General features: G+C 43.5%; 1 protein-coding gene across 1 annotated transcript in view; it reads right to left on the bottom strand.

Moving 5' to 3' along the window:
- LOC105025409 overlaps positions 1–22914 on the bottom strand; it is a 228899-nt gene that overhangs the window by 30921 nt on the left and 175064 nt on the right. The window contains 14 exon segments of the mRNA XM_034287261.1: positions 2320–2403; positions 2789–3238; positions 3453–3560; positions 5265–5714; positions 5930–6037; positions 6418–6867; positions 7083–7190; positions 7571–8020; positions 8235–8342; positions 10047–10496; positions 10712–10819; positions 11200–11649; positions 11865–11972; positions 12353–12802. Coding sequence (XP_034143152.1) covers positions 2320–2403; positions 2789–3238; positions 3453–3560; positions 5265–5714; positions 5930–6037; positions 6418–6867; positions 7083–7190; positions 7571–8020; positions 8235–8342; positions 10047–10496; positions 10712–10819; positions 11200–11649; positions 11865–11972; positions 12353–12802 — 3882 coding nt within the window.

The raw sequence follows: 22914 nt of genomic DNA, 5'->3' as shown, positions 1-22914 counted from the left end.
ATAAAAAAGGCTAATTAATGCAAATAATTTAAAACCCTACATTCAATAGAAAATGGTACAAAGAGAAAATATCAAATATTGAGACATTTTATTGTTTTTGAAAAGAAATTGCCCACTTGGGTCAGGGGCAACAAAAGATCAGCAATCCTCTTTTGTTAGCAGTAAAAGTTTTTTACCTAAACGTTTCTACCCATAAGCAGGGTTGGGTAGGTTACTTTTTAAATGTAATCCGTTACAGTTACAAGTTACCTGCCCACATTTGTAATCAGTAACAAAACGTTTAGATTACTCAAAATCAGTTTTGATTTCTTTCATATTAAGAGGCATTAGAAAACAAATAGGAATTGCCTATAACTAGTTGAACACCCTTTGTGGGATCAGTCAGAGTTTACATAGCTGGCCAAAAACAGAATTTGCATTTAAGTGTATGGGTTTTGTATAGCGTCTTTCGAATGGGTTTCTAAACCATTGCCTTCTACTTCAATATGATTGGGCTACATCTCTACATTACAAGCTAAAGGTCTGTCAGATATTCAGTCATTCCAATTAATCCAATAACCCTCGATCTTCCAGAATCTGTCTGTTTATCTGAACATGACCCCAAAATCAAAGGATGTGTTAACCTTTTCTGTTATTTATTTTATTCATTTCTAATTGCTTCAAAACATTGTTGAAAAATAAATGGCAATTTCTCAAAAAGGGTATTGATATTGTTGTATATACAAATCAAGATATCCATAGCTTTTTGCATGTACATTAATACAGTAGTCTGTTTTAAACCACCAACATTGTCAAAACGGTGCAGAAACCCCAGGCACGAGAATGCACGTTTGCAGTCGTGAACAGCCGCACACAAATTTTACGAATGTAACATGATTATTAGGGCCACCAACAATTGATATTCAAATCGCAAATTATACACCAGCACTCTTAGTTTAAAGTAAATGTCTATAAGTTAATATAGTTAACAATCTAGACTGTACATTTTATGTTTAATATCCGTTCCAATGTTATTCTTGTCTGTTCTTTTTCACAGATATGTTCACTATATTGCCTTATACATTTCAATGATGGCTTTAACGCTAATGAAGCCTTGAATGGCCATCACTACTTAACACAGAAACTCCAGCGTGGTAAACAGTAACTTCACTTTGATGCGCAGCAATTTGGGGGCAGCAAAACAAAGACCAAGAACCGTAGTAAATGTTATAGGATTCTGCCTTGGCTTCTTTAGGGCTTTTGGAAGTTGTGGCAAAGATGACATGCTATTTATTTATAAAGTTGATCAAGATATTTATCCAGATGATATTTACGCCAGTAGACACTTATTACGTCCAACATGACAACTGTAAAAATAGGGTAATGGTTAAAGAAACAATCTGCCACACAGAAAACCGCAGATTGAAACCAGCCAGGGACAACAACATTCATCCCTTCTAATTGTGGGCCGGCAGAACTAGGCTTGCCTGTCTTTTTTGGTTCATTTTTGTCATTGAATGAAATTACAGAAGTAGAAGAGAGGGGACCTTTGTTGGTGCCATTTATGGAATACTGAATAAAAAATGTCATTCATGCCACAAGAGACTCGGTGAAGGTTTGTTTTAATTCTAGGCCTTGTGCTAATGTTCCAGCTCAGCTCGAAATGTTATCCATTCTATTTACAAGCCTAGTGTTGGTAGTCATGAAAGTATTTTATTCTACAGCACAATATAAGGTATGTTTTGGGATAGTGGGTCCTAGTTTAGCAAGGTACATAGCTGCAGTACCATGTAACAAAATGTCAACACCTAGAAACACAGATGGATTTTCTTCACAGAAAGTAGGTACACTCACCAAAACAGTGATGTGACAGGGTGTGACAATGGTCACCTATTATCATGCATGTGTGTTGTTCACACAGTGTGCACAACATAGCTTTTTTGCGGAGATGACATGCAGAGAATTTACCAATCCTGGTTTTGTTGACATGGCAAAAGCTGTTGACACCATATTCACATAATAAACAAACTTAACTGCTTCGAGTCCTTAGAGAACCTGCCTAGCCTGCTTCAAGAACAACTTTTCTGAATGTGTATAGCATGTCACATCTGAGGGCATGCTTTTGAGGCAACTGACAGTGGGAGATCCACAGGGTTTGGCAGTATGCTCTTCAATTAGAAACTACCTATACCTGCCTGCCCTACAAACCTTCTCTTCTTCACGTCTCTTGGAATCTGATTAGATTCATATTTCAGACAAGCGTATGCAGGCCTGTTAACAAAGATAATCATATTTAAAGAAGACAGTGAATCCTTTATCCAAAGTTAACACTGTACTAACCGAGTGCAACAGTCGAAGTAGGGAAGTTTGTATTCCGGGGTTGGGTAGTAGCAGGATGCACTCTTTGAGCTGAAGTAGTGTTTTCTATGGCAATAGAACACAAACACAAAGAAATATCAAAAGGCTGCACAGACTCAAAATTATGGCTATGTTTAGTATATCTTCAAGTACAAAATGTTGACAAGGACACATGCAACTAGACACTATTAGAGGGAAATACATTTGGGGTGACCACATTTAAATTATCAAAACAAAGGACCATAATGAATGATTTTCAGAAACTACCTATACCTGCCTGCCTTACAAACCTTCTCTTCTTGACAGATCAGAGTTAGAGTATGTCTGTACCTACACGTCTCTTGGTATCTGATTAGAATCATATTTCAGACAAGCGTAAGCAGGCCTGTTAACGAATATATCTGTTAAAGTATTGCAGCAGCTTAAAGAGAATGACAAGGGAATGAATTACCTGCACAGTAAGCAAGAGAGCAGCCGATGGAAGAGACAAATTTGTAAACATAGTAGTTTCCAGGACAGGCTTTGATGTGGATGGGATTTGACCTAAAAGTACAACATCCTGAAGTCCAACTACCACAGACTCCCCTCTGGACCACCTTATCCTGGATAGAGGGATGAGTTCCATCTATCCACATTGGAGCATGTGTTCCACATCGTTGTATCGGTACACAGTAATCTGGCATTCGCACGCTTGTGCCCTCTAGGAACATCCGGTACCAGCCCTGCCACTGCAGATTCTGGTCACAGTGTACGTTGGATTGGTCGGTATTATTGGTGGAGCGCCAGGAGTCATTTAAGGATGTGTAGCTCTGACAAGGGTCATAGCAGGTGTTGGCAGATGAACAATCCTGACCTGCTGGACACTGTTGACCTCCACAGGAGAACAACACAGAGCTATCCGCTACAGGAGACAATGATATCATTATTTAGCCAAATATTTATAGACTTCCAAAGAAATATACCACAAATTGGTAATAAACCACAAAAGTCATGATTTAACTCTGGTTTAACTCCTTGATATTTCCATTTGGCTAAATGTAACATATAATAATAACAAAGGTATCACATTTGAAGAAGACAGTCAATCCTTTATCCAAAGTTAACACTGTACTAACCGGGTGCAACAGTCGAAATAGGGAAGTTTGTATTCCAGGGTTGAGTAGTTACAGGTTGCATGGGTTGGGTAGTAGCAGGTTGCACTCTTTGAGCTGAAGTTGTGTTTTCTATGGCAATAGAACACAAAGAAATATCAAAAGGCTGCACAAACTCTAAATTATGGCAATGTTTAGGATATCTTCAAGTACAAAATGTTGACAAGAACACATGACACTAGATATTATTAGAAGGAAATACAGTAGAGGTGACCACATTTACAGTGGGGAGAACAAGTATTTGATAAACTGCCGATTTTGCAGGTTTTCCCCCTTACAAAGCAAGTAGAAGTCTGTAATTTTTATCATAGGTACTCTTCAACTGTGAGTGATGGAATTTAAAACAAAAATCCAGAAAAATCACATTGTATGATTTAAGTAATGAATTTGCATTTTATTGCATGACATAAGTATTTGATGCATCAGAAAAGCAGAACTTAATATTTGGTACAGAAACCTTTGTTTGCAATTACAGAGATCCTACGTTTCCTGTAGTTCTTGATCAGGTTTGCACACACTGCAGCAGGGATTTTGGCCCACTCCTCCATACAGACCTTCAGGGTTCGGGGCTGTAGCTGGGCAATACGGACTTTCAGCTCCCTCCAAAGATTTTCTATTGGGTTGAGGTCTGGAGACTGGCTAGGCCACTCCAGGACCTTGAGATGCATCTTACGGAGCCACTCCTTAGTTGCACTGGCTGTGTGTTTCGGGTCGTTGTCATGCTGGAAGACCCAGCCACGACCTATCTTCAATGCTCTTACAGAGGGAAGGAGGTTGTTGGCCAAGATCTCGCGATACATTGCCCCATCCATCCTCCCCTCAATACGGTGCAGTCGTCCTGTCCCCTTTGCAGGAAAGAATCCCCAAAGAATGATGTTTCCACCTCCATGCTTCACGGTTGGGATGGTGTTCTTGGGGTTGTACTCATCCTCCTTCTTCCTCCAAACACGGCAAGTGGAGTTTTGACCAAAAAGCTCTATTTAAGTCTCATCAGACCACATGACCTTCTCCCATTCCTCCTGTAGATCATCCAGATGGTCATTGGCAAACTTCAGACGGGCCTGGACATGCGCTGGCTTGAGCAGGGGTACCTTGCGTGCGCTGCAGGATTTTAATCCATGACGGCATAACATGTTACTAATGGTTTTCTTTGAGATTGTGGTCCCAGCTTCTTTTCAGGTCATTGACCAGGTCCTGCCGCGTAGTTCTGGGCTGATCCCTCACCTTCAAAATGATCATTAATGCCCCACGAGGTGAGATCTTGCATGGAGCTCCAGACCGAGGGAGATTGACCGTCATCTTGAACTTCTTCCGTTTTCTAATAATTGCGCCAACAGTTGTTGCATTCTCACCAAGCTGCTTGCCTATTGTCCTGCAGTCCATCCCAGCCTTGTGCAAGTCTACAATTTTATCCCTGATGTGCTTACACAGCTCTCTGGTCTTGGAAATTGTGGAAAGGTTGGAGTCTGTTTGATTGAGTGTGTGGACAGGTGTCTTTTATCCAGGTAACGAGTTCAAACAGGTGCAGTTAATACAGGTAATGAGTGGAGAACAGGAGGGGTTCTTAAAGAAAAACTAACAGGTCTGTGAGAGGCGGAATTCTTAATGGTTAGGTAGGTGATCAAATACTTATGTCATGCAATAAAATGCAAACTTCTACATGCTTTGTAAGTGGGAAAACCTGCAAAATCGGCAGTGTATCAAATCCGTGTTCTCCCCACTGAATCTGTCAAAGTATTATAGCAGCATAAATAGAATAACAAGGGAATGAGTTACCTGCACAGTAAGCAAGATGGCAGTTGTTGGAAGTGACAAATTTGTAAACATAGTAGTTTCCAGGACAGGCTTTGATGTGGATGGGATTTGACCTAAAAGTACAACATCCTGAAGTCCAACTACCACAGACTCCCCTCTGGACCACCTTATCCTGGATAGAGGGATGAGTTCCATCTATCCACATTGGAGCATGTGTTCCACATCGTTGTATCGGTACACAGTAATCTGGCATTCGCACGCTTGTGCCCTCTAGGAACATCCGGTACCAGCCCTGCCACTGCAGATTCTGGTCACAGTGTAGGTTGGATTGGTCGGTATTATTGGTGGAGCGCCAAGAGTCATTTAGAGATGTGTAGCTCTGACAAGGGTCATAGCAGGTGTTGGCAGATGAACAATCCTGACCTGCTGGACACTGTTGAGCTCCACAGGAGAACAACACAGAGCTATCCGCTACAGGAGACAATGATATCATTATTTAGCCAAATATTTATAGACTACGAAAGTAATGAACCACAAATTGGTAATAAACCACAAAAGTCATGATTTAACTCTGGTTAAACTCCTTGATATTTCCATTTGGCTAAATGTAACATATAAAAATAACAAAGATAATCATATTAGAAGAAGACAGTGAATCCTTTATCCAAAGTTAACACTTTACTAACCGGGTGCAACAGTCGAAGTAGGGAAGTTTGTATTTTGGGGTTGGGTAGTTGCAGGTTGCATTGGTTGGGTAGTAGCAGGTTGCACTCTTTGAGCTGAAGTTGTGTTTTCTATGGCAATAGAACACAAAGAAATATCAAAAAGGATGCACAAACTCTAAATTATGGCAATGGTTAGGATATCTGCAAGTATAAAATGTTGACAAGGACACATGACACTAGACACTATTAGAGGGAAATACATTTGGGGTGACCACATTTAAAATACCAAAACCAAGGACCATAATGAATGATTTTCAGAAACTACCTATACCTGCCTGCCTTACAAACCTTCTCTTCTTGACAGATCAGAGTTAGAGTATGTCTGTACCTACACGTCTCTTGGTATCTGATTAGACTCATATTTCAGACAAGCGTAAGCAGGCCTGTTAACGAATATATCTGTCAAAGTATTGTAGCAGCTTAAATAGAATAACAAGGGAATGAGTTACCTGCACAGTAAGCAAGAAAGCAGTTGTTGGAAGTGACAAATTTGTAAACATAGTAGTTTCCAGGACAGGCTTTGATGTGGATGGGATTTGACCTAAAAGTACAACATCCTGAAGTCCAACTACCACAGACTCCCCTCTGGACCACCTTATCCTGGATAGAGGGATGAGTTCCATCTATCCACATTGGAGCATGTGTTCCACATCGTTGTATCGGTACACAGTAATCTGGCATTCGCACGCTTGTGCCCTCTAGGAACATCCGGTACCAGCCCTGCCACTGCAGATTCTGGTCACAGTGTAGGTTGGATTGGTCGGTATTATTGGTGGAGCGCCAAGAGTCATTTAGAGATGTGTAGCTCTGACAAGGGTCATAGCAGGTGTTGGCAGATGAACAATCCTGACCTGCTGGACACTGTTGAGCTCCACAGGAGAACAACACAGAGCTATCCGCTACAGGAGACAATGATATCATTATTTAGCCAAATATTTATAGACTACGAAAGTAATGAACCACAAATTGGTAATAAACCACAAAAGTCATGATTTAACTCTGGTTAAACTCCTTGATATTTCCATTTGGCTAAATGTAACATATAAAAATAACAAAGATAATCATATTAGAAGAAGACAGTGAATCCTTTATCCAAAGTTAACACTTTACTAACCGGGTGCAACAGTCGAAGTAGGGAAGTTTGTATTTTGGGGTTGGGTAGTTGCAGGTTGCATTGGTTGGGTAGTAGCAGGTTGCACTCTTTGAGCTGAAGTTGTGTTTTCTATGGCAATAGAACACAAAGAAATATCAAAAAGGATGCACAAACTCTAAATTATGGCAATGGTTAGGATATCTGCAAGTATAAAATGTTGACAAGGACACATGACACTAGACACTATTAGAGGGAAATACATTTGGGGTGACCACATTTAAAATACCAAAACCAAGGACCATAATGAATGATTTTCAGAAACTACCTATACCTGCCTGCCTTACAAACCTTCTCTTCTTGACAGATCAGAGTTAGAGTATGTCTGTACCTACACGTCTCTTGGTATCTGATTAGACTCATATTTCAGACAAGCGTAAGCAGGCCTGTTAACGAATATATCTGTCAAAGTATTGTAGCAGCTTAAATAGAATAACAAGGGAATGAGTTACCTGCACAGTAAGCAAGAAAGCAGTTGTTGGAAGTGACAAACTTGTAAACATAGTAGTTTCCAGGACAGGCTTTGATGTGGATGGGATTTGACCTAAAAGTACAACATCCTGAAGTCCAACTACCACAGACTCCCCTCTGGACCACCTTATCCTGGATAGAGGGATGAGTTCCATCTATCCACATTGGAGCATGTGTTCCACATCGTTGTATCGGTACACAGTAATCTGGCATTCGCACGCTTGTGCCCTCTAGGAACATCCGGTACCAGCCCTGCCACTGCAGATTCTGGTCACAGTGTACGTTGGATTGGTCGGTATTATTGGTGGAGCGCCAGGAGTCATTTAAGGATGTGTAGCTCTGACAAGGGTCATAGCAGGTGTTGGCAGATGAACAATCCTGACCTGCTGGACACTGTTGACCTCCACAGGAGAACAACACAGAGCTATCCGCTACAGGAGACAATGATATCATTATTTAGCCAAATATTTATAGACTTCCAAAGAAATATACCACAAATTGGTAATAAACCACAAAAGTCATGATTTAACTCTGGTTTAACTCCTTGATATTTCCATTTGGCTAAATGTAACATATAATAATAACAAAGGTATCACATTTGAAGAAGACAGTCAATCCTTTATCCAAAGTTAACACTGTACTAACCGGGTGCAACAGTCGAAATAGGGAAGTTTGTATTCCAGGGTTGAGTAGTTACAGGTTGCATTGGTTGGGTAGTAGCAGGTTGCACTCTTTGAGCTGAAGTTGTGTTTTCTATGGCAATAGAACACAAAGAAATATCAAAAGGCTGCACAAACTCTAAATTATGGCAATGTTTAGGATATCTTCAAGTACAAAATGTTGACAAGAACACATGACACTAGATATTATTAGAAGGAAATACAGTAGAGGTGACCACATTTACAGTGGGGAGAACAAGTATTTGATAAACTGCCGATTTTGCAGGTTTTCCCCCTTACAAAGCAAGTAGAAGTCTGTAATTTTTATCATAGGTACTCTTCAACTGTGAGTGATGGAATTTAAAACAAAAATCCAGAAAAATCACATTGTATGATTTAAGTAATGAATTTGCATTTTATTGCATGACATAAGTATTTGATGCATCAGAAAAGCAGAACTTAATATTTGGTACAGAAACCTTTGTTTGCAATTACAGAGATCCTACGTTTCCTGTAGTTCTTGATCAGGTTTGCACACACTGCAGCAGGGATTTTGGCCCACTCCTCCATACAGACCTTCAGGGTTCGGGGCTGTAGCTGGGCAATACGGACTTTCAGCTCCCTCCAAAGATTTTCTATTGGGTTCAGGTCTGGAGACTGGCTAGGCCACTCCAGGACCTTGAGATGCATCTTACGGAGCCACTCCTTAGTTGCACTGGCTGTGTGTTTCGGGTCGTTGTCATGCTGGAAGACCCAGCCACGACCCATCTTCAATGCTCTTACAGAGGGAAGGAGGTTGTTGGCCAAGATCTCGCGATACATGGCCCCATCCATCCTCCCCTCAATACGGTGCAGTCGTCCTGTCCCCTTTGCAGGAAAGAATCCCCAAAGAATGATGTTTCCACCTCCATGCTTCACGGTTGGGATGGTGTTCTTGGGGTTGTACTCATCCTCCTTCTTCCTCCAAACACGGCAAGTGGAGTTTTGACCAAAAAGCTCTATTTAAGTCTCATCAGACCACATGACCTTCTCCCATTCCTCCTGTAAATCATCCAGATGGAAAATTGCAAACTTCAGACGGGCCTGGACATGCGCTGGCTTGAGCAGGGGTACCTTGCGTGCGCTGCAGGATTTTAATCCATGACGGCATAACATGTTACTAATGGTTTTCTTTGAGATTGTGGTCCCAGCTTCTTTTCAGGTCATTGACCAGGTCCTGCCGCGTAGTTCTGGGCTGATCCCTCACCTTCAAAATGATCATTAATGCCCCACGAGGTGAGATCTTGCATGGAGCTCCAGACCGAGGGAGATTGACCGTCATCTTGAACTTCTTCCGTTTTCTAATAATTGCGCCAACAGTTGTTGCATTCTCACCAAGCTGCTTGCCTATTGTCCTGCAGTCCATCCCAGCCTTGTGCAAGTCTACAATTTTATCCCTGATGTGCTTACACAGCTCTCTGGTCTTGGAAATTGTGGAAAGGTTGGAGTCTGTTTGATTGAGTGTGTGGACAGGTGTCTTTTATCCAGGTAACGAGTTCAAACAGGTGCAGTTAATACAGGTAATGAGTGGAGAACAGGAGGGGTTCTTAAAGAAAAACTAACAGGTCTGTGAGAGGCGGAATTCTTAATGGTTAGGTAGGTGATCAAATACTTATGTCATGCAATAAAATGCAAACTTCTACATGCTTTGTAAGTGGGAAAACCTGCAAAATCGGCAGTGTATCAAATCCGTGTTCTCCCCACTGAATCTGTCAAAGTATTATAGCAGCATAAATAGAATAACAAGGGAATGAGTTACCTGCACAGTAAGCAAGATGGCAGTTGTTGGAAGTGACAAATTTGTAAACATAGTAGTTTCCAGGACAGGCTTTGATGTGGATGGGATTTGACCTAAAAGTACAACATCCTGAAGTCCAACTACCACAGACTCCCCTCTGGACCACCTTATCCTGGATAGAGGGATGAGTTCCATCTATCCACATTGGAGCATGTGTTCCACATCGTTGTATCGGTACACAGTAATCTGGCATTCGCACGCTTGTGCCCTCTAGGAACATCCGGTACCAGCCCTGCCACTGCAGATTCTGGTCACAGTGTAGGTTGGATTGGTCGGTATTATTGGTGGAGCGCCAAGAGTCATTTAGAGATGTGTAGCTCTGACAAGGGTCATAGCAGGTGTTGGCAGATGAACAATCCTGACCTGCTGGACACTGTTGAGCTCCACAGGAGAACAACACAGAGCTATCCGCTACAGGAGACAATGATATCATTATTTAGCCAAATATTTATAGACTACGAAAGTAATGAACCACAAATTGGTAATAAACCACAAAAGTCATGATTTAACTCTGGTTAAACTCCTTGATATTTCCATTTGGCTAAATGTAACATATAAAAATAACAAAGATAATCATATTAGAAGAAGACAGTGAATCCTTTATCCAAAGTTAACACTTTACTAACCGGGTGCAACAGTCGAAGTAGGGAAGTTTGTATTTTGGGGTTGGGTAGTTGCAGGTTGCATTGGTTGGGTAGTAGCAGGTTGCACTCTTTGAGCTGAAGTTGTGTTTTCTATGGCAATAGAACACAAAGAAATATCAAAAAGGATGCACAAACTCTAAATTATGGCAATGGTTAGGATATCTGCAAGTATAAAATGTTGACAAGGACACATGACACTAGACACTATTAGAGGGAAATACATTTGGGGTGACCACATTTAAAATACCAAAACCAAGGACCATAATGAATGATTTTCAGAAACTACCTATACCTGCCTGCCTTACAAACCTTCTCTTCTTGACAGATCAGAGTTAGAGTATGTCTGTACCTACACGTCTCTTGGTATCTGATTAGACTCATATTTCAGACAAGCGTAAGCAGGCCTGTTAACGAATATATCTGTCAAAGTATTGTAGCAGCTTAAATAGAATAACAAGGGAATGAGTTACCTGCACAGTAAGCAAGAAAGCAGTTGTTGGAAGTGACAAATTTGTAAACATAGTAGTTTCCAGGACAGGCTTTGATGTGGATGGGATTTGACCTAAAAGTACAACATCCTGAAGTCCAACTACCACAGACTCCCCTCTGGACCACCTTATCCTGGATAGAGGGATGAGTTCCATCTATCCACATTGGAGCATGTGTTCCACATCGTTGTATCGGTACACAGTAATCTGGCATTCGCACGCTTGTGCCCTCTAGGAACATCCGGTACCAGCCCTGCCACTGCAGATTCTGGTCACAGTGTAGGTTGGATTGGTCGGTATTATTGGTGGAGCGCCAAGAGTCATTTAGAGATGTGTAGCTCTGACAAGGGTCATAGCAGGTGTTGGCAGATGAACAATCCTGACCTGCTGGACACTGTTGACCTCCACAGGAGAACAACACAGAGCTATCCGCTACAGGAGACAATGATATCATTATTTAGCCAAATATTTATAGACTACGAAAGTAATGAACCACAAATTGGTAATAAACCACAAAAGTCATGATTTAACTCTGGTTAAACTCCTTGATATTTCCATTTGGCTAAATGTAACATATAAAAATAACAAAGATAATCATATTAGAAGAAGACAGTGAATCCTTTATCCAAAGTTAACACTTTACTAACCGGGTGCAACAGTCGAAGTAGGGAAGTTTGTATTTTGGGGTTGGGTAGTTGCAGGTTGCATTGGTTGGGTAGTAGCAGGTTGCACTCTTTGAGCTGAAGTTGTGTTTTCTATGGCAATAGAACACAAAGAAATATCAAAAAGGATGCACAAACTCTAAATTATGGCAATGGTTAGGATATCTGCAAGTATAAAATGTTGACAAGGACACATGACACTAGACACTATTAGAGGGAAATACATTTGGGGTGACCACATTTAAAATACCAAAACCAAGGACCATAATGAATGATTTTCAGAAACTACCTATACCTGCCTGCCTTACAAACCTTCTCTTCTTGACAGATCAGAGTTAGAGTATGTCTGTACCTACACGTCTCTTGGTATCTGATTAGACTCATATTTCAGACAAGCGTAAGCAGGCCTGTTAACGAATATATCTGTCAAAGTATTGTAGCAGCTTAAATAGAATAACAAGGGAATGAGTTACCTGCACAGTAAGCAAGAAAGCAGTTGTTGGAAGTGACAAATTTGTAAACATAGTAGTTTCCAGGACAGGCTTTGATGTGGATGGGATTTGACCTAAAAGTACAACATCCTGAAGTCCAACTACCACAGACTCCCCTCTGGACCACCTTATCCTGGATAGAGGGATGAGTTCCATCTATCCACATTGGAGCATGTGTTCCACATCGTTGTATCGGTACACAGTAATCTGGCATTCACACGCTTGTGCCCTCTAGGAACATCCGGTACCAGCCCTGCCACTGCAGATTCTGGTCACAGTGTACGTTGGATTGGTCGGTATTATTGGTGGAGCGCCAGGAGTCATTTAGAGATGTGTAGCTCTGACAAGGGTCATAGCAGGTGTTGGCAGATGAACAATCCTGACCTGCTGGACACTGTTGACCTCCACAGGAGAACAACACAGAGCTATCCGCTACAGGAGACAATGATATCATTATTTAGCCAAATATTTATAGACTACGAAAGTAATGAACCACAAATTGGTAATGAACACAAAAGTCATAAATTAACATTGGTTAAACTTCTTGATATTTCCATTTGGCTAAATGTAACATATAATAATAACAAAGATAATCATATTCGAAGAAGACAGTGAATCCTTTATCCAAAGTTAACACTGTACTAACCGGGTGCAACAGTCGAAGTAGGGAAGTTTGTATTCCGGGGTTGGAAATTTGCAGGTTGCAGGGTTTGAGCTGAAGTCGGGTTTTCTATGGCAATAGACCACAATGACATATCATAAGGCTGCACATACTCAATATTTGGGGAATGTTTAAGATGCAAGTACAAAATGTTGACAAAGACACATATGTGTAAGATCCCCACACTCTCCCCTTCATAACACACGCTCACATGCACCTGACCACGCCGACAGGGGCAGGTCTCATTCCCCTGAATATTGATTTAACCCAGAACACCTGTCGCTTGTTGTCTCGGTATGCCTCTGTACTTAAGCCAGACATCCCCACCAGACCTTTGTGAGAGATTGTTTGATTGTCTGATTAGTTTGAACTTCTATTGTTACAGTGACCTGGATACCTGCCTACAACTTTGGCTTTGGATATGCCTCACTGACTACATCTTTTCGCCTTCGCCCCTCTGGTACCGTTGCCTGGTTCTGCTGCCCTCGCCTGTATCTGACCCTTGCCTATCCACTACTTCGCTACTGCCTCGCCCGACCTGTACTTCTGCCTGTTGTGCTCGACCCTGCCTAAAGACCACAATTCCTGTTACTTCCTTTGTGTCTCCGAATTAAACACTGTTCTCTGCACTTGGATCTCACTCCATGCCCTTGATTCATTACAGAATCTCTCACTGATCCATGGATTCAGAGCTGCACCAGCGCCTGTCTCAGCAGGAGGACAGGATCAATCAGCTATGCAACCTGTTACCCCAGATAAACCCAAGGTTTGCTACAGCCTCCCCTCGGTCTGCCGTCGCTATGCCCACCAAGTATGACGGGTCCCCAGGGAAATGCCAGGGGTTCCTGATGCAGTGTAGCCTGTACCTTGACCACTGACTTTGCATCCAATAAAAACAGAGTGGGTTTTATAATTTCGCAACTTACTGGCAAGGTGCTGGAGTGGGCCACCGCTCTGTGGAACGCACGCAGTCCTGAGCTAGCCTCCGAATCCTGGTTTCATGAGCTGTTCAAGGAGATGTTCGATCATTCCGCCTCTGGGCGTACCACCGGGGATGAGATGTACAACATCAAACAAGGGCGTCGCCCTGCAACGGAGTATGCACTAGGGTTCCGCACTCTGGCAGCAGGAAGTGGATGGAGCAAACCTGCTTTACTCCCCCGGGTATTGCCAAGGGCTGAAATGGAAATTGCAGGCGGAGCTAGCGTGCAGACGGGACATCACTGATCTCGACCGATACATACAGGCGTCTATCGCCATTGACTGTTTGTTGGTGGACCGCCGACTGGTGTGGTCCTCCGTGGACCCGGCGTGCACTGGGGTGCCACCTGTTACCTCGCCTCCCAGAGGTCCGGAACCCATGCAGCCGGGGTGTGCTCCCCTCTCAGCCACCGAAAGCGAACAACGGTTTTGGGGCGGTTGTGCCTGTATTGCGGAGAAGGGGACCATGTCGTTCGCCACTGCCCAGTTTGTCCCTCCAGACCGCCGGACCATGCTTCCTCCTCAGCGGTCAGGGTGGATGCTTCTGTTCTCCTAAACATTTCTAACTGTCAAATAAGCGTTCCGGCTACCCTCCGGAACCGGGTCCAGACTAGACAACTAGCAGCTCTCATGGACTCGGGGGCTGCAGTCAGTTTCATTGATGTCCAGCTCGTACGTCTATTGGGTGTCACATTAATCCCTGTCCAACCTCCCTTTAGGATTAATTCGCTGGATGGACAACCCCTCAGCACTGGCCTGGTCACTCACCTCACGGAGTGGTACCCTTCCTGTTTCCAGGCGATGTGTTGTGCCTTTTCTATAGAGGACTTGGCATTCACCGTCACCAGTCCCATCTCTGCGGTGTATAATCAGTACTGGGATATGTTTTCGAAGGCTAAGGCTTCTGTTCTACCCCTCATCGGCCCTATGACTGCGTGATATACATCCTCCTGGGGCTGGCACCACCTAAGAGTTGAATCTATCCTCTGTCCATCCCTGAACAAAAGGCCATGAATCACCACATAGATGAAATGCTAGAGGAAATGCACGTCTCAAGCCACATCCAGCTTTTTTTTCGTTGGAAAGAAGGACGGTGGTCTCCGGTCCTGCATCGATTAACCCGCTCTCTGGACTATCTGACTATCAAGAACCGGTACCCACTGCCTATAATCCCAGCCGCCCTGGAACAGGTGGGTAGAGCCTCCATATACACCAAACTGGACCTATGAGGCACATACAACCTGATCCGGATACAGGAGGGGGATGAATGTAAAACCACTTTCATCACCCCCAGGGGTCACTATGAGTACCTGCTGATGCCATATGTGCTCAAGAACGCACCTGCTGTGTTTCAGTCGTTTATAAACAACCTCTTCGTCGACATAATCAACCACTTTGGCATTGTCTATATAGATGATATCCTGATCTATTTTGACTCTCTCCAGGAACACATCTTGCACGTGAGCCAGGTCCTGCATTGGCTCCACACCCATCACCTGTAGGTCAAGTGGGAGAAAAGCGAGTTCCATGTCACCATAGTGTGGTTCCTCGGATCCGTGTTGACCCCTGGAGGATTAGGGATGGATGACCAAGGTAACTTTGGTGCGTAATTGGCCCAAACGTAATTGATTTACCATCACCTACATACCAGGTAAACGTAATGTCAAGGCCGATGCATTGTCTTGACAGTTTGACCCACCAACCTTTCATCCCGCTCCAGACCCTATCCTCCCATCCTCCTCTATCAGTGCGATGGGACATCCAGGCCACCATCCAATGATCAGACCCAGCACCACCGGACACACCCCTGGGTAAGACCTATGTTCCTACTTCGGTTCGCGCTCAGCTTATGCAGTGGTGCCATACGTCCTTCGGGTCTGGACATCCCGGGATTACAGGCACCACGAAAATTTTCAGAAGGCAACACTGGTGGTCCTCGTTGGCCGACGACATTTGGGACTACGTCCTATCCTGTCCCACCTGCGCCTGTTAGAAGAAACCATGTCAGCTGCCCACAGGTAAGCTAGAACCCTTACCCACAACATATTAGCCCTGGTCTCACCTGACGATAGATTTCATCACTGACTTACCTGAGTCCTCTGGGTTCACTCCAAAATGTGTCGATTAATCCCTCTTCCCCACCTGCCCACAGCGATGGAAATGGCGGAATGTGTGTTTCAGCAGGTGTTCCGGCAGTTTGGCATACCAGAGAATGTGTCAGAACGATGGTCCCAATTAACCTCAAGGGTTTGGCAGGCCTTTTGTGAACAGCCAGGTGTGTCCATCAGTCTCTCCACGGTGTACCATCTGGAGACCAACGGACAGACGGAGCACCTGAATCAGGAGATTGGGAAGTGTCTCTGTCAGCAGTGCTCTCGCCAACCTCACGACTGGAGCCGCAACCTCGCTTGGGCAGACTATGCCCAGAATTCCATTATCAATTCCTCTCTCCGTCTCAACGCCCTTTCAGTGTGTCCTTGGTTTTTAGTACAGCCCTCTGCATCCCCCTGTGGCGCCCCTAATGGCAGCTCCTCCGCTGGTGGTGGATGGGGATCTGGTCCATGTTGTGGCAGCCATTTTGGATTCCCGGTGCCGGGGTGGTGGGTTGTGGTACCTGGTGGACTGGGTGGGTTATGGTTCGGATGAGCAGTCCTGGGTCCCGTCTTGTGACGTCCAGGAGTTCCATGGCGCTCGTCCAGTTCGCCCTGCTCCATGCCCACGGGTTCATCCTCCTTTCCCTTTTCCACAGGCATCGGGAGCCGCCCATGGAGGGGGGGTACTGTAAGATCTGTGACTCCCATGAGTGCCCCACACTCTCCCCAGCACAACACATGCTCACAGGCACCTGGCCACGCCCATGCAGGCAGGTCTCATTCCGCTAAATATTGATTAACCACGGGGTCCGGCCGGGCTCAGGAGCGATGTGGGGCCACCTTCCCATGGGCTCACCACCTGCAGGAGGGACCATAAAGGGTTGGTGCGTAGAGGATCGGGTGGCAGTCAAAGGCGGGGGCCTTGACAACCCGATCTCTGGACATGGAAACTAGCTCTAGGGACGTGGAACGTCACCTCGCTTGCGGGGAAGGAGCTTGAGATTGTGCGTGAGGTTGAGAGGTTCCTACTAGAGATAGTCGGGATCACCTCTACGCACGGCTTGGGCTCTGGAACCACACTCCTTGAGAGAGGATGGACTCTTCACCACTCTGGAGTTGCCCATGGTGAGAGGCAGCGGGCTGGTGTGGGTTTGCTTATAGCCCCCCAACTCTGCCGCCATGTGTTGGAGTATACCCCAGTGAACGAGGGTCGTTTCCCTGCGCCAATGGGTCGGGGATAGGTCTCTCACTGTTGTTTGTGCCTACGGGCCAAACGGCAGTGCAGAGTACCCAACCTTCTTGGAGTCTCTGGGAGGGGTGCTGGAAAGTGCTCCGACTGGGGACTCTATCGTTCTACTGGGGGACTTCAACGCCCACGTGGGCAACGACAGTGACACCTGGAGGGGCGTGATTGGGAGGAACGGCCCCCCTGATCTGAACCCGAGCGGTGTTCAGTTATTGGACTTCTGTGCTAGTCACAGTTTGTCTATAACGAACACCATGTTCAAGCATAAGGGTGTCCATCAGTGCACGTGACAGCAGGGCTACCCTTTGTCGCCAGTTCTGTTCGTAATTTTTATGGACAGAATTTCTAGGCGCAGCCAGGGGCCGGAGGGTGTCAGGTTTGGGGACCACACAATTTCGTCTCTGCTCTTTGCAGATGATGTTGTCGTGTTGGCCCCTTCAAACCAGAACCTTCAGTATGCACTGGGACGGTTTGCAGCTGAGTGTGAAGCGGTTGGGATGAAAATCAGTACCACCAAATCCAAGGCCATGGTCCTCAGTCGGAAAAGGGTGGCTTGCCCACTTCAGGTTGGTGGAGAGTTCTTGCCTCAAGTGGAGGAGTTTAAGTATCTTGTTTAAGGTCTTGTTCACGAGTGAGGGAAGGATGGAACGGAAGATTGACAGACGGATCGGTGCAGCTTCTGCAGTAATGCGGTCGATGTATTGGTCTGTGAAGAAAGAGCTGAGCCGCAAAGTGAAGCTCTCGATTTACCAGTCAATCTACGTTCCTACTCTCACCTATGGTCATGAGCTTTGGGTCATGACCGAAAAGACAAGATCCCGGATACAGGCGGCCGAAATGAGCTTTCTCCGCAAGGTGGCTGGGCGATCCCTTAGAGATGTGTCTAGGGAGAGGGAAGTCTGGGCATCCCTGCTTAGACTGCTGCCCCTGCGACCCGGCCCCGGATAAGCGGAAGAAGATGGATGGATGGATGGACCTGTCGCTTGTTGTTTCCCACCTGTCACGGTACTTAAGCCAGACATCCCCCCAAGTGCTTAGTGTGAACTTCTCTATTGTTACAGAGACCTGGATACCTGCCTACGACCCTTGCTTTGGATACACCTCACCGACTACGTATTTTCGCCTTGGCCCCTCTGGTACCATCGCCTGGTTCTGCGTCCCCCGTCCGTATCTGACCCTTGCCTGTCCACTACTTCGCTACTGCCTCGCCCGATCTGTACTTCTGCCAGCTGACCACGATTCTTGCTATCTCCCTTGTTTCTCTGAAATAAACACTGTGCTCTGCACTTGGATCCTCCTCTGTCCCCTTGATTCATTACAATATGCCACAGTACTATTAGATGAAAATGCAGTTGGGATGGCCAAATTCAACATACCAAAATCAGTGACGAAATTGAATGATTTTCCAAAATATTCACAGAAAAGTAGGCCAGCTCACATACTCCACCTCCCCACAAATTAACACATTTACGTTGCCATCTAAATGGGGACATCCAAGTCGATTTCTCTCCTTTTTTTCATTTTAAAATTAAGTTTGCAAAAACATACATCAAGTCCCCCAAAAGTACATGGGAAAATGTGCTATAGTCTGATGAAACCAAGGTTGAACTTTTTGGCCATAATTCCAAAAGGTATGTTTGGTGCAAAAACAACACTGCACATCACCCAAAGAACACCATACCCACAGTGAAGCATGGTGGTGGCAGCATCATGCTTTGGTGCTGTTTTTCTTCAGTTGGAACCAAGGCCTTAGTCAGGGTGGAGGAACTCATGAAGAGTTCCAAATACCAGGCAATTGTGGAACAAAACCTTCAGGCGTCCATTAGAAAGCTGAAGATAAAGAGGAACTCCACCTTTCAGCACGGCAACGACACAAAATCCCACATCCAAATCCACAAAAGCATGGCTTCAACGGAAGAAGATCAACGTTTTGGAATGGCCCGGCCCATTCCTGAATCCAATTGAACATCTGTGGGGTGATCTGAAGAGGGCTATGCACAGGAGATATCCTCGCACTCTGACAGATTTGGAGCACTTTTGCAAAGAAAACTAGGCAAATATTGCCACGTCAAGGTGTACCATGCTAATAGACTCCTACCCAAAAAGAGTGTTGTAATAAAATCAAAAGGTGATTCAACAAAGTATTAGTTTAAGGGTGTGCACACTTATGCAACCAGGTTATTGTGAGTTTTGAATCTTTTAATTTTTCCCCTTCAAAGATTTCAGTTTGTTTTTCAATTTAATTGTTCACGTTATACATTAAAGGTGGAAAACTGTTTTCTTTTTACATCACAAGAACCTAGCATTTTAACAGGGGTGTGTAGACTTTTTATCCACTGTATGTGTGGATTCATTCTATTAACCCAGGTGCATGTTGCTTTCAGTTTTATTTGTCAATTTCAATTCATTTTGAAGGTCAAGAAGGCAGAGGCTAGGGAAAGTTTTAGCTCTGCGCATGGAGACAAGAATGAACATTTTGGCAGACACTGCAATTAATTGAGTTCTGATGAGAACCTGACATTTTGGAGTGAATAATTAACGCAATCATAAATACACATTTTAATACATTGTTGAGAATCCTTTGCAGGCAATGTCTGCTTGAAGTCTGGAATGCATGGACATCAAATGCTGGGTTTCCTCCTTTGTGATGCTTTGCCAGGTCTTTACTGCAGCTATCTTCAGTTGTTTTTTGTTTGTGGGTCTTTCTGTCTTTTGTCTTCAGCAAGTGAAATACATCCTCGATCGGGTTGAGATCAGTTGATTAACTCGGCCCCTGCAGAATATACCACTTCTTTGAATGAAAAAACTCCTGGATTGCTTTTGAATTAACTCCTGGATTGCTTTTCCATGAATTTTCCTAAATAGGCGTATATAAAAATTTCCCTTTTTCAGAATTCTAAACTGATGAACAGAAAACTATTTAGAGAAAATGTACCTGTTTTTTTTACCCTGTTTTCCGACTTAATCGGCCAACATCCCACGCCACTTAGCGATGGTACCCAAATGGTCCCCGGGGCTATTCACCCCTCACTGAATGCATGACAACAATGGATACTCCCAGATGAATGAAAACGTAATAAGGCTATTATTGAAACACAATACAAATGATATAGCCTACTTATCAAACAGGTTTCTTTTTTTCAATAGGATATTCCGCTTATTGTGTAGGCTAATTCATCAAATGGAAATGGAAAATGTAAATCTGCATTATCTATGTAGGTAAAGAAATTAAATTGCACAAAGCCAATTCATTTCGGACCTCTTTCGGACCTTTTTCTAACAATTCATTGGTTTTTCGATAATTTATTTATATCACCTATAGAGAAATTATATGCCATAATCTAGGAATCGTTGAAATCAACTCGATAGCCCCACTACAACCCCCAGTAGAAACCTGCAGATACGCACTGTTTACAGTCTATTCATATTGGACCTCGTCCTTTTCTATGTATTCCTTTTCGTCTTTTTCGTATGATGAAACCTTCAAAACTAACAAATTAATTAACCATTAAAAAATATATATTCGTAATTAATAAATTTTTTGACTTCTATATAGCGTAGGTTGATGATGACCTAGTGGATGAACTAATGCTCTGGCTGGATGGTGATGCTGCGGAGGAGAATGGCCATGCTAATAGGGACGATTTGTATGCAAATGACGCCAAACAGCGTTCGGCTCTGGCATTTATAGGGGGTAAAAAAGGCCTGGCGGTTCTAGTGTTAAGCCCGTATTCATTATTTATCCAACTGTAAATGTAGAAAAAAACGAAACTTCAAGTCCACTATGACATCTGTAAACAAATCTATGAGTTACACAGCAAGAGTCTTCAACAGGAATATCAACAATACCCACACTCTATGCAAGATCATTGAGATGGTTGTCTTCAATCAACTCAGCAATTTTGTAAACTCAAGCGTTCTCATCGAAAAATGACCTCACCACAGTACTTAAATGGCTCTGAAAAACATAATTAAACGGTTTAGGCCTCAAATACATTTCTGATTTTCTGATTTTAACGGATTTATAGTTTCCTCATGGAATCTACACTGCGTGTACAATTATTAGGCAAATCGTATTCCTCAAGATTTATTTTATTTATATGCTCACAGTCAATCCAAAATATAATTTTACCTCAAACCTGAGGTAAAATTTAGTTTTTATCTTTCTCAGGGGAATACATTGCACAATTATTAGGCAACAATTAGTATGGAGAATTATTATGCAACTTCAACTCACTTGAACATTTTTTGAAGGAAGGGCAACAAATAAGTAACACAAAATGAACATTTCTGGCCTTTCAAAACTATTCAGTGAAAACTATTCAGCCACCCTTCTTTTCAATAACTGCCATGACCCTGCCATCCATGGAATTTGTCAGTTTCTTGATCTGTTCACCATCAACTTCCACTGAAGCAGCAACCCCAGCCTCCCAAATGCTGTTCAAAGAGGTTTATGGTCTTCCCTAACTGTAAATCTCATGTTTGATAAGTTCTCAATAGGATTTAAGTCAGGAATGGAAGGGGGCCAGGTCATTATTCAGGCATCTTTGAGGCCCTTGCTTGCTAGCCAACAGTGGAGTCCTGCATAAAGTACAAGGCCTTCTTGAATGCTGAAGACTTCTTCTAATACCACTGTTTGAAGAAAGTATCTTCCAGAAACTGGCAGTAGGTATGGTATAGTCTTTAACCCGAAAAGGTCCAACTATCTCATCCTTAATGATAGCAGCCCACACCAGTACTCCTCCTCCACCTGGCTGGCGCCTGACTCGAAGTGGTGCCCTGTGTCCATTAGTGATCCAGCCACAGGCCCATCCATCTGGTCCATCAACACTCACTCATTTCATCTGTCCATAAAACCTTTGAAAAATCTGTCTTTATGTATTTCTTTGCCCAATCAATATGCTTCAATGTGTGAATCTTATTCAGTGGTGGTCTTCTTTCAGCCTTCTTGACCTTGGCCATGTCTCTGAGCACTTGACACCTTGTACTTCTGGACACTCCAGGTAGGTTGCAGTTCTGGAATATGGTGGCACTGGAGGATAATTGGTTCCTGGTAATTATTAAGTCTTTTGCAGCTATTATTAAGTCTTTTGCAGTTCAATTGCATCTTTTCTTCTCCATGCATTTTTTGCACCCCAATTGACGATTCGCAACAAAATGTTTTAGTGTCTGGTGGTCACGCCTCAATAGTCTAGCTATTTCAAGAGTATTGCATCCTTCTGAATGACATTTTACAATTTATGACTTTTCAGTATCAGTTGAATCTCTTTTTTGGCCCATTTTACCTGAGGCCTAATAATTATGCACACCTTGATAAAATGTGTTATTCACTGTTGCCACACCCTCATTACACAAAAACATATCAACTGAAAATGATTGAATTCAATGAGCATTCCAGTTTATATGGTTTGGAGTTGGAAAATGTGCATAGAAATAATAATACGATCAGAATACTAACTTGCCTAATAACTGTGCACGCAGTGTACTACGGAATCTACCAGTTATGTTTTCATTTCGTTTTTTTGTCTATTTCTATTCTCTTAGTCTATGTTTTCTTATGATG

This window comes from Esox lucius, chromosome 17, assembly GCF_011004845.1.
Source record: "Esox lucius isolate fEsoLuc1 chromosome 17, fEsoLuc1.pri, whole genome shotgun sequence".
In the NCBI taxonomy this organism is placed as follows: Eukaryota; Metazoa; Chordata; class Actinopteri; order Esociformes; family Esocidae; genus Esox; species Esox lucius.
Note: the sequence above shows the minus strand (reverse complement) of the source record. Positions and strands in the feature narration are given on the sequence as shown.